At 41.9% G+C, this 11972-nt stretch overlaps 1 protein-coding gene across 4 annotated transcripts in view; it reads right to left on the bottom strand.

Moving 5' to 3' along the window:
* Positions 1-5306: 5306 nt before the first annotated feature.
* dmtn (dematin actin binding protein) overlaps positions 5307-11972 on the bottom strand; it is a 32912-nt gene continuing 26246 nt past the window's right edge. For 3 of the 4 annotated variants that reach the window (XM_031287909.2, XM_031287910.2, XM_031287912.2), the window contains 6 exons: positions 11514-11569; positions 11311-11356; positions 8991-8998; positions 8478-8543; positions 8207-8287; positions 5307-5489 (listed from right to left, as the gene is read on the bottom strand). In XM_031287909.2, the coding sequence (XP_031143769.1) occupies positions 5376-5489; positions 8207-8287; positions 8478-8543; positions 8991-8998; positions 11311-11356; positions 11514-11569 (371 nt within the window). In that variant the 3' untranslated portion in view covers positions 5307-5375. The remainder of the gene's footprint in view (positions 5490-8206; positions 8288-8477; positions 8544-8990; positions 8999-11310; positions 11357-11513; positions 11570-11972) is intronic. The other variant, XR_004895097.1, reaches the window with a different exon arrangement.

Here is an 11972-nt window from a genome sequence, read left to right as displayed (position 1 = left end):
TATTTGGATAAATGCCATGTTTTCATTTTGAATCTTTTAATTTTATTTGGAAATTTTTAAATCCATAAATGTAAATGATCTGAAAGAAAACCGAATATTCACTAATTTAAAAACTTTAAACTTTAAAAGGACTGACAAATAAGAAAGCCATCGGGACTCTGAACACTTACAATGCCTTACAACCTTTTAATGTAAATTTCATGCGCCCCTTTTTCGTGTATGTATGTATGCATTTAATGTTTTCAATGTGTTTATGTATCTGTACTTGAATAATAAAGTTTTTTGAAGACGTTTTTTGTCACGAAACTAATATAGCTTCTTGTTTCACATTAGATTATAGAAACTGATGATGTAGTGTGTGTGTGTGTGTTTCTGAGTGATTGCTTGGTATATATATGTGTGTGTGTGTGTGTGTGTGTGTGTGTGTGTGTGTGTGTGTGTGTGTGTGTTTCCCTGTGTGTGTGTGTGTGTGTGTCTGATTGCTTGGTGTGTGTGTGTGTGTGTGTGAGAGATTGCTTGGGTTGTGAGTGTGTGTGTGTGTGTGAGAGAGATTGCTTGGGTTGTGTGTGTGTGTGTGTGTGTGAGAGATTGCTTGGGTTGTGTGTGTGTGTGTGTGTGATTGCTTGGTATGTGTGTGTGTGTGTGTGTGTCTGATTGCTTGGTGTGTGTGTGTGTGTGTGTGTGTGATTGCTTGGTATGTGTGTGTGTGTGTGTGTGTGTGTGTGATTGCTTGGTATGTGTGTGTGTGTGATTGCTTGGTGTGTGTGTGTGTGTGTCTGATTGCTTGGTGTGTGTGTGTGTGTGTGTGTGTGTGTGTGATTGCTTGGTGTGTGTGTGTGATTGCTTGGTATGTGTGTGTGTGTGTGTGTGATTGCTTGGTATGTGTGTGTGTGTGTGTGTGTGTGTGATTGCTTGGTATATATATGTGTGTGTGTGTGTGTGTGTGCGCGTGCGCGCGCCTGCACCTGTGTGGAGGTATGTGTGTGTGTCCGATTGCTTGGTATGTGTGTGTGTGTGTGTGTGTGTGTGTGTGATTGCTTGGTATATATATATGTGTGTGTGTGTGTGTGTGTGTGAAAACCAAGTGAACTGAAACTTTAAACCTGTTCAGCAGGGTGTGATGGGTTCTAGAGACACACGACATCAGAACAGCGTCTGTTTTTCTCCCATTTATTTCACTCTTTTACATCGTACAACAGAGACATTGAGGACCGGATGGAGTGGAGATGTTTCCAGATGAAAAGGGTGAAGAACAGACAAACGGAGCTTGTAGACGGCGCCAGAGAGACGCTTTCTATCCAGTATAGACTCTACTATGTTGATTAGTACGAACTGCTCATTTACAATGAAGTTATGTAGTTGCGGACGAGTTCAGCGAGGAATAAAGTCTTTAAAAAAAACATCTGTACAGCAGAAATATGTCCAAAGTAAAAACAGTTCACAGTAAAAATTACAACCTTGAAATGAATGAAAAAGCTCCACGTAATAAATAGATATTACATCCTGTTACATGTTGAATACGTGACGTTATTAAGATTCAAGTTCAAAGCAGAAACTGGTCAGAGGACTGAAGCAGGACGGTCTGTTAACCGTGAATCAAATCATGAATCTGGTTTTAAACATCCCAAAAAACACGGAGGGAAGGATGTGTATGATAGGAGATGAAATGAACATAACTGAAATGCAAATTTAGGTATTTTTAGCTCCGTGAAAAAAAAAGAGTTGAAACTGGGATCGGCAGCCATCCGATGGCAAGCTGTTTTAACTTTTTGACTAGTAACAGACCGGCTACATACAAAGACGTATCCTAAAGGCAGCTATAGTGAAATCACCATCTTTTAGTTTACACTTATAGCATGTGTGTATACAGGGGCGTAGCACAAGATTCTGGGCCCTGTAGAAAGACATTTTCTATGGGCCCCTCCCTGCATCCACAGCTATTCATTCTAGCATCTTTTTGGGCCCTCCTCACATCAGGGCCCTGGGTACTCAGACCCCTTTTTCCCCTAGTCCGACGCCCCGGACTTGTGTATACAAGGGAGAATATATCGGAGGAACGTAAGCGAGTCTGCCCTCTCATTGGCTACCGCTCTCCCAAAGTCAGAGCGGTGAACATCCGGGCACTTTGTCACAGGGAATGAATTGAATCGCGCCGCTCTGCCGTTATTTCAACTGCCTGTGGAAACCCAGCGTAACATATGCGGATGAAACTGGCAACGCCGGACAGAGAGCAACGTAGTGGTGCTGAGCACTGCCAAGATCTGCTCTACAAGCCTTAAAAACAGGACAGTCTTCTATTTTTATGTTTTACGCGAGGTGTGTGCGGCCCTCTTACACAGAAATGGATCATAACGTGTCTATATATCTCTTAAATTAAACTACCGATATACAGGAAAGGACTACATGACTGTCAGTGAGCGTGTTGGCAGTTTCATTTTGAGAGTTTCTGTTTTTATTTCTTGTTTCCCTCCCCTGTGTCCTCTGATAACAGCTGACAGTAGATTGATGTTTTCACAGCTCTGTGACAGTAGATTGATGTTTTCAAAGCTCTGTGCCGGCTCCAAAAACTGAAGAAACAACAACAATCCCAAATCAAAAAGCTCTCCATCTCGCCTGTGACTCCCACAATCCTACGCCGCATGGCGCTGCAGATGGAGAGGGTTAAAAGATACATTCAGCGGCACATATTTGCTCCGCTAACGCTCCGCATACGTTACGCATTTAATGTAGCCAAAGCGTAACAAATGTTGTAGTTATGTTTGTAGTTAAAAAGTACAGATATCTGCAATAAATATCCACTTTTTTTGTAATTTTTGTACTGCCTACCACAGCTTTAATTAGTGAATGTTAGAAGTGGGTTTTTTTGGACTTTGGATATAATATTCTAATGTTTTAACAGTCTTGAGTCTGCATTTTAAAGGGGAACTATACAGTTTATTTTAGCTTAATTTACCTTAACTGAACAACTTCGGAGTCATTGGAATGGTTATATGACTTTTGTGCGGGTTGAATGGTGGTCGTCTCGCTCCCCCCTAGCGCCTGTGAGCCGAAAAACCACCCTTGCAAACTTTGGGCCTGCGAGCCGGCGGCCTCAGTATCAGGAAGTATGGCGTGATATCAGGTCTCGCCACATGTAATGAATAGCTTCTTGGCACTGCACACATACAGGAACCGGCTAGCTATAAGAACAAGGTAGCGATGGAGTTTTTCACACTATCGTCATGGCTGAGCCAGCAAAAAAGAAGCAGAAAGCTAGGAAAGCATTGTCGGAGGAACAGAGGAAGAGGAAACGGCAGACTGACCGAGAGAGGAGTCAGACACGAGTAAACATCAGACCTGCGTTTTCAGAATGGCGAGAACTGAGACAAACAGAAGCCTGCAAATCCGATGCTGACTTGGCCTTCTTGCTGTTGCACTTGTAAGTATCTTTGGGATAAACTCAGTTTATTGCTTTGTATTTGTTGTTATTGTGACCTCACAATGTTTGCTATTGTCTGTAAAGGTTTTTATTATGATCGCTGTCTGTCACGGGCTTACTAGCTAGCTAGCTAGCTGTCTACCTCAGTGGACAGCTAGTCTACCTCAGTGGATATGGCTCTGTGCGTTCTCAGTGGACATGGCTCTGTGCGTTCTCAGTGGACATGGCTCCGTGCGTTCGCCGGCTACTATGAAAACAAATGCGAATGACCAGAGGGAGAAGATAGGAGGCGGGAGAGAGTCGCCAACGAGTTTTTACGACGGTGTTGCCAAATATCTATTCTGAAGCTGTAGGGGGAGCTCTATAGAGAAACCTGCCAGCAAAAAGTCAGAAAACAGCGAAGAAATGGCCAAAACTGCATAGCGCCCCTTTAATGTGAGTTACCATCAGTTAAAGGTGGTCAGTGTAGAGCACGTGGAAAAAAGAGCCAGTGTCTCTATAAAAAAAGCAGATTGAACATCCTATAATCACATTCTTTTAGTCTTAAGACGTACTCCGTCTTCTCATGGCAGTCATTGTTCTGAAATATTAAAAAATGTCACTTTATTATAAATAAACTTGTGACTTTTGTCCCTGTCAGGATCCTGTAGGAATGATTCTTTGCAAGATTTTTTTTTGCAGTAATCTGATTGGTCAGTAGTCGTATGGTATCCCTGCATCCCGGCGGTTACCACAGCGATCCTCCGTGGTTTAAAAAAGTGACCCAGAGTTCATGACACCGAAAGAGTTTGACAGCTATTGAAAGCAAAATGGTATTTTGTGTTTTTCACGTGGTATTTTTGGGCGGAGTGATTTCCTCGCAGCACCTGAGAAGCCCCATGGTGAGGAGCAGAGAGTAGCAGTGCTTCACCTTCTGAGAATATAGTTCCCAGTCTGTATACAGTTAGAAGATGGCTGTGTGTTATGTGACCTTATTATTAGTACACGCTGTGACTATACAAATCACAACATGTAAATTGGAAAATGTTGGCGTTATTTTGTCACTTATTGGGAGCAGTAGGCTAGATGGAGCCAGTTACCTCCAGGATCTGTGCTAAGCTAGGCTAGATGGAGCCGGTTACCTCCAGGATCTGTGCTAAGCTAGGCTAGATGGAGCCGGTTACCTCCAGGATCTGTGCTAAGCTAGGCTAGATGGAGCCAGTTACCTCCAGGATCTGTGCTAAGCTAGGCTAGATGGAGCCAGTTACCTCCAGGATCTGTGCTAAGCTAGGCTAGATGGAGCCAGTTACCTCCAGGATCTGTGCTAAGCTAGGCTAGATGGAGCCAGTTACCTCCAGGATCTGTGCAAAGCTAGGCTAGGGGTGGGGGCGTCAGACAGAGTTAGGACACACACGGAGATGAGAAGGGTATGTATGGACTTATCTAACTCTGGGGGATACGGTGAATAAGACAAAGTCACAATAAGTCGGCGTGTTCCTTTACCCAAATAGTTTAGTTTGACTTCACAACCTTGACTTTGTTTTTTCAAACAGACGAGTTGGGGATGAGAACGAGGCTTTAAATGACACAGGAAAAGCTTAAAATGCTTCAACGTGATGCGTGAAATGTCCTTAAAAGTGGGCGTGTTATTTGTATGTTTGGCTAACGTGCTAACGTCTGACATCCTGCCGCAGACCTCTGGAGCTCAGAGAGAAACAAACTGTGATGATGATAATGACGAGTGGACACCTATCTATTGTGATGTGCGAGCGGCGCGGGTTATAAGTGCAGCACAGGTAACATGTCTGAGTGTTAGTGCATCCGTTAGTAAAGGGTCGGTCCAGCTACGTGACTGGTTAGTTAGATGGTGGACATGTTTTGTGGGTTTTTCACATTTGATGTTTTTATTTCCTTCCTTTTCCCAAAAAGCAGGCGGTTCATCAAAAGTTATCTGCGGGGGCAGTGAGGTCACTTCCTGTTAGAAGAGCGAGGCTTTCTTCTTGAGTTCATTTCGTCTCCACAGAGAGAGGCGGTCGAACTCGCCGATCGGCATCCCGAAGATCTGCTCAAACTGCTCCGTGGACAGATGCCTCTGAGAGGAGAAGATAAAGAACCATTTAGAAAGCATAACAGAAGGTATGGAAGCACATTGCTGCCACAAAAAACAAAAAGATCGAGTAACGACTTTGAACAGACTATAGTCTGACACCATCTCACATCTAAAGACAATCATCTCCCATCTAACGTGAAAGACCGTCATAATATGGAAAGACTGGGCATCTTACAGGGTCACACATTGCAAGACTACAACTAGATTCCTTTTGAAAAATTAAACCAACTTAAAGGAGAATTCCGGTAGATTTCAACACGTAGATCTGTTGTTTGTGGTCACGGAGTGCTGTCAGTAGCAAGGAAAACAAAAATAATCGGTGTTGCCTACACCAAGTTATCCTCCTGCTAGTGTTAGCAGCCAGGCGGCTGAAAGGGGGCAGGTTTTATACGTGCTTTTAGCCTCTTAACATGTTTGAGATGTCATTACAAGTGCCTACCCATGTGAAGTGATTCCTAAGAACTTGTGAAAGTACTTCTATCTCCGCTGAGTAACCCAGTGCATCTCTCTCAAAGAAACTAACGTGGATGGTTCCATACAACCGTTACTCTTCACAGGTAAAATAAATGATCAGTTCAATACTTTAATTGAATTTGGGTGTTTTATTTAATTTATAGCATTTGAAAATAAGAAAATGACAAAAGAATGTTGATAAAAAAGTGACAAAATTGTTGGAAAAAGAAATCAACAAAAACATCCAAAACAAATTGCTGGAAAAAAGTAGACAAAAATGTCGGAAATAGTGACAAAAAACCTGAAAAAATCCCCCAAAAAAGCATGTTGTGACAAAATTGTTGGAAAAAGCTTCAAAAATGCGAGAAAAAAATCGCTGGGAAAAAATTGACAAAAACGTTGGAAATAGTGACAAAAAAAACCTGGAAAGAAATCGACAAAAACATCCCAAAAAAATCGCTGAAAGAAATGACAAAAATGTCGGAAATAGTGACAAAAAACCTGGAAAAATCCCCCCAAAAAATTGACAAAAAAATCCAAAATGTCATTAGAATTGCCTACCCGTGTGCAGTGATTCCTTCCGAGTGAACACAGTGAATCTGACTGCAGTAGCTACTATTCTGCTGTAGCGTTCCTTTTTACTACTGTTTAACTTATTTTACTATTCATTTAATTTAATTTTATCGTTATTAATACATAATTTGTGTATATGTTTATACTTATATTGTTTATATCTTTTTATCCTTCTTATATTTGTATGTGTGAGTTTAGTTCTGGTGTTTTCGATTGTCGAACTCATACAATCCAATATTCCAAAACGTATTTTTTCTACCAAAAAACGATGGTCACGAATTGCCGTGGTTATGTCCATAGTATATATATATATATATATAATATGACTATGTAGCAACATAGATCTGTGTGGACTTCACCAGAACTAAACAGAGGTATGTGCACTGGCTGAAGCATGACTTTCATGCATTTCTTTCTACACACAAGTAAACGTTCTGCATTGAAGCTTTTACTTCACTGAAAGTACAAAAGTAAACGTTGAATCTATAATAATACATCATCATTTATTAGCTGATTATATTTTGATTTGAATCCTTGTGTTGTCTTCGGGTCAAAATTGAAAATGAACTTTTTTTGGCGTTATCCTCCTTTTTCAATACTTTTGACCTTTTTTAAAAAAAAAAAAAAAAAAAATGTTTTGTCAGTTTTTTAAACCCTTTCTTTATTCATGATCAATAAACCTAATTTATGACATTATGTCTAATTTTTTTAGTTAAAAAACAAGCAGAAATAATGAATTATTTTGACTAATAGTTAAGATCACAGCAGCAGTGGCAGTGTCCTGAGGAGTATCCCAGGACAGTCAGACACTGTCCTGGGACACTGTCCTGGGACTCCATGACTGTCCCGGGACAGTCATGGAGTCCCAGGACAGTCAGACACTGTCCTGTGACTCCATGAATGTCCCGGGACAGTCATGGAGTCCCAGGACAGTCAGACACTGTCCTGTACACTGTCCTGTGACTCCATGACTGTCCCGGGACAGTCAGACACTGTCCTGTACACTGTCCTGTGACTCCATGACTGTCCCGGGACAGTCAGACACTGTCCTGGGACACTGTCCTGTGACTCCACGACTGTCAGTCATGATTTTTTCCAACGACTTTTTTGTTGATTTTTTTCCAGCGTTTTTTTTTTAATGGTTTTGTTGATTTTTGTCAGCGGTTTATTTTTTGGTTAATGATGTATATTTTTTTCTCGCGTTTGGAAGCTTTTTCCCAACAATTTTGTCACTTTTATTTCAACATTCTTTTGTCATTTTATTTTTTTCAAATGCTATACAATTAAATAAAACACCCAAATTCAATGAAAGTATTGAACTGATCTTTTAATTTACTTGTGAAGAGCGTCGTACGGAACCATCCACGTTATTTTTTTTTGACAAGTTGGTTGAAAGAAACCCAAATTTCTGAAATGGAAACTTTTTTAAAAAATGGGTAAAATTTGACCTGAGGACAACAGTAGATAAGTAGATGTACTCGGTTACTCAGCACAGATAGAAGTACTTTCACAAGTTCTTAAAATCATTTGACTCCTCGCCCTGAACGTAGAGACACAGACGAGAGTTTTGGGCAGTTATGACTTGTTTTCTGCTCTGATAAAGCCAGCCGCGGAGGGATTATTGATGCATGAGTCATTGTTGATGCAGGGCGAAACATGCAGACTGATCAAACCTCTAGCCGGGTGCGGTCGACGCCGGGCGGCAGCTTACAGCGCCCTCTGTGGGTCACAAGCAGCGCTTCATACGGATAGATCTGGAGACAGAAAAACAGACAAACATCAGGAACCGTTATATCACCTGGCGGCCGTGTGAATAGGGCTCAGGTCTTTAAAAATCAAGGACCGTGCACAACAGAATTTACTTTTGAATGTGTTTTAAAATGAGAGATGCTTTATGATTGCAGGTAAAAAAAAACATAGGTTATGATTCAGGGCTTAGCTCACCTTCTGCTCCAGGATACTTGGCAGAGAGTTTCCTCTGTCCATCCTCTCCCTCCGAGCTTCTCCGTCCTGCACGCACACACACACACACACACACACACACACACACACACACACATATGAAAGATAGTCCTGGACAATCTGTTAGACACAAACACCGTCACAGTGATGCAGAGCCGAAGAAAGCAGTGTTAGAAATCGGTGCGTGGTGATGGGGTAAAGATGCAGCTGTGGCACGCACGCACGCACGCACGCACGCACGCACACACACACACACACACGCACGCACGCACGCACACACACACACACACAGTTTGTTCAGACGATTACAGTTGTGCAGAAACTGAAGCTGAGTGCAGGCAAGTTAGAGCAGACTTGCAGCTGTTTGGTAAGACGGCAGGTGTCATGCACGTGCCACACACACACACACACACACACACACACACACACACACACACACACACACACACACACACACACACACACAGACACAGTCTGAGGGGACGTCATGCTTACCTCAGCAGCTGCAGAGACACGATGACAGAAAGATCAGAGAGTGAGATGAGAGCAGCAGATTGAAAGTCCTATCAGAAGGGGTTTCGTGCTTCCAAAATGTGATTGAAGTGTCACAAAATGTCTTAAATTAAATAAGAACTACTTATAACGCCATGTAATGGAGGTGTGAGGTGATTCTTCACTCAGGATGTCATTAACCATTTCCATAAGGGGAATATTTGTCCATAAATCTGCTAAAAAATCCCAGAAAAAGTGGCTCCTCCTAACCGCAGAACTTGCCTGAGAATCATCCCCTGTGTCTGTGTGTGTGTGTGTCTGTGTGTGTGTGTGTGTGTGTGTGTGTGTGTGTGTGTGTGTGTGTGTGTGTGTGTGTGTGTGTGCGCGCATGCGTGCGTGAGGATATAAAAGGTGGTATATGATCTTGGTGAGTAATTTGACAACATTATAGTAAATATTTTTGGTGCTGGTTGAGAGACCAGCAGACAAGCTAATCCAGTAATACATTAATGCATAAAAAGTCACCAAAAAGACGTATTTGAACCTCATAATTAAATACAAAATGAGGGAAAAACTTCAAAAGGATCCACTTTTTAAAAAGAATGGGCTGGCTACGGGCCTGAGTGAAGTGCGTCTCGAGGCTTGTATTGTTTTAGACAGATGACGTCACTGATGAGATCTGAAGCCTGGCTGCCCGTCCGTACCACCTGACTGGTTGAGATGTTTGCATGATCTATAGGAGCACATTCACCGCTCTCTGCCCAGTTAAACCACCCACACTTTACAGTTTTACAATACTAATATCGCCACTCCTGCTGTTACATTACTATGACCAAAAGGATTGATTTACACACGTTTGATCGCCGCGTTCCTCTCAAGGAAATCTCTTTTCTATTATACACATTATGTTGATTATATTTTACCCAGTACAGAAAAATACTCGGCACATCTACAACGTGAGACAGGTGCGTCGGAGTGGGACAAACAGGTCAAAAGTTGCAAAAAAACTCCTGCACACTGTTTAACTTGCAGAAAATATACAGCATATATATATAGATATATATATATATCTATATATATATAGATATATATATATATCGTATATATACAGGCAAAAGATGGTTTGAAGATGGTCTAGTACCGGCGTTGCCTATTAAACTTTATATATTTTCTGCAAGTTAGAAAGTGTGCGGGAGTTTCTTTGTAATTATACCACCAGAAAATACTCACTGTATTGATATAAATTGATTTTTTCTAAGTCTTTAGTGGCACAAAATCCAGTCATAAACTGTCTGTGATGCAGTGTATCACAGATCATCTGAAACAGTTTTACACTCTTTGACCAACAGGTGGTGTTGTGAGAAATGAACCGCTTCAATGAGGCTTCATCTCGCCATCACTAGGTTACCATCCGTGTGTGTGTGTGTGTGTGTGTGTGTGTGTGTGTGTATATATGTGTGTGTGTGTGTGTGTGTGTGTATATATGTGTGTGTGTGTGTGTGTGTGTGTGTGTGTATATATATATATGTGTGTGTGTCTCTGTGTGTTTCTGTGTGTGTGTGTCTCTGTGTGTATGTGTCTGTGTGCTTGTTTTACTATATTCGTGGGGTCCAAAAACCGGGGAATACAGTATACTTGTGGGGTCTGCACAGCTTTGTGGGGCCCAAAATGTTGGACCCCACAAGTTTAAAGGTCTGTTTGAGGGTTAAGACTTGGTTTTAGGATTAGAGTTAGAATTAGGTTATGGTTAGGGTGAGGGTAAGGGTTAAGGTTAGGCATTTAGTTGTGATGGTTAAGGTTAGGGTAAGGGGCTAGGGAATGCATTATGTCAATGATGGGTCCCCACAAAGATAGTGAAACAAACCTGTGTGTGTGTATGTCTGTGTGTTTCTGTGTGTGTGTCTCTCTCTCTGTGTGTATGTGTCTCTGTGTGTGTGTGTGTGTGTGTGTCTGTGTGTGTGTGTGTGTGTGTGTGTGTGTGTGTGTCTCTGTGTGTGTGTGTGTGTGTGTGTGTGTCTCTGTGTGTGTGTGTGTCTGTGTGTGTGTGTGTGTGTGTGTGTGTCTGTGTGTGTGCATAAGGACTGGAAGCAGGGGGAAAAAACTAAAAAGCAATCTCTTTAACTGGCAGTCTGAAATGAGTCTATCGCCTGTTTTTAGGGGTTTTTTTGAGTTTAAAAAACCTGCACGCACTAACGTAGGCGGGATAAAGGGTTTAAGTTTAGGGTTTAGGGTTTATCTGCAGAAATGCAGCTCTTTGCCGAATATGTCGGTGTTTCCATTATTTGTGATGTATTCTTTGTAACTTTCACAGTAGGAATCCTACCTGTCTGTCCCTTATCTCCGTCCGTAGAGAACTCTGCAGACTGCATCTGCAAACAAATGCAAAGTATTATACACGTATAAACGCTTCTCTTAAAGGATATTTAAAGAGAGAGGAGAGGACATGAAGCTAAAGGCCGGGCTGAAGTAAAACCCAGTAAAGTAATAGTACTTAGCGTTACCATGTGTAGAATCTGCAGAACTTACTCGGGTCAGGCCGACGCCGGCGTGTGAAGGAGACTTTGATGCACTCGCTGACAAACCTGCAGACGAACGAAAAGAAGGACAGAGAGTTGAGATCAGATTCATCCTGAAACATTAAAGGACAATTACGGCGCAAAATGACCCTAGGGGTTAATAACAGATGTGTACCTAGTCCACCGTTCTCTGGGACATGTTTTCATACTAATCAAATGCGTCTCTAGCTTGAAACTAGCTATCGTTATTTTATACCACTAACAAGGCTGAAAATATCACCACACTTCCACGGTAGCATAATGAGGGTCCCTACATGAACATCGAAGCATTGAGAACTTTGTAAGTGTACAGACAGTTTATTAAAAAGATGGATTATAAAGACAGTAGCGTTCATGTTTACATTCGGGCGCCATCTTGAAAACCAGTCATGACCAGTCGAACGAGGAACGCCGTGCAACCAGTAACCAG

Source organism: Sander lucioperca, chromosome 14 (assembly GCF_008315115.2).
Source record: "Sander lucioperca isolate FBNREF2018 chromosome 14, SLUC_FBN_1.2, whole genome shotgun sequence".
In the NCBI taxonomy this organism is placed as follows: Eukaryota; Metazoa; Chordata; class Actinopteri; order Perciformes; family Percidae; genus Sander; species Sander lucioperca.
Note: the sequence above shows the minus strand (reverse complement) of the source record. Positions and strands in the feature narration are given on the sequence as shown.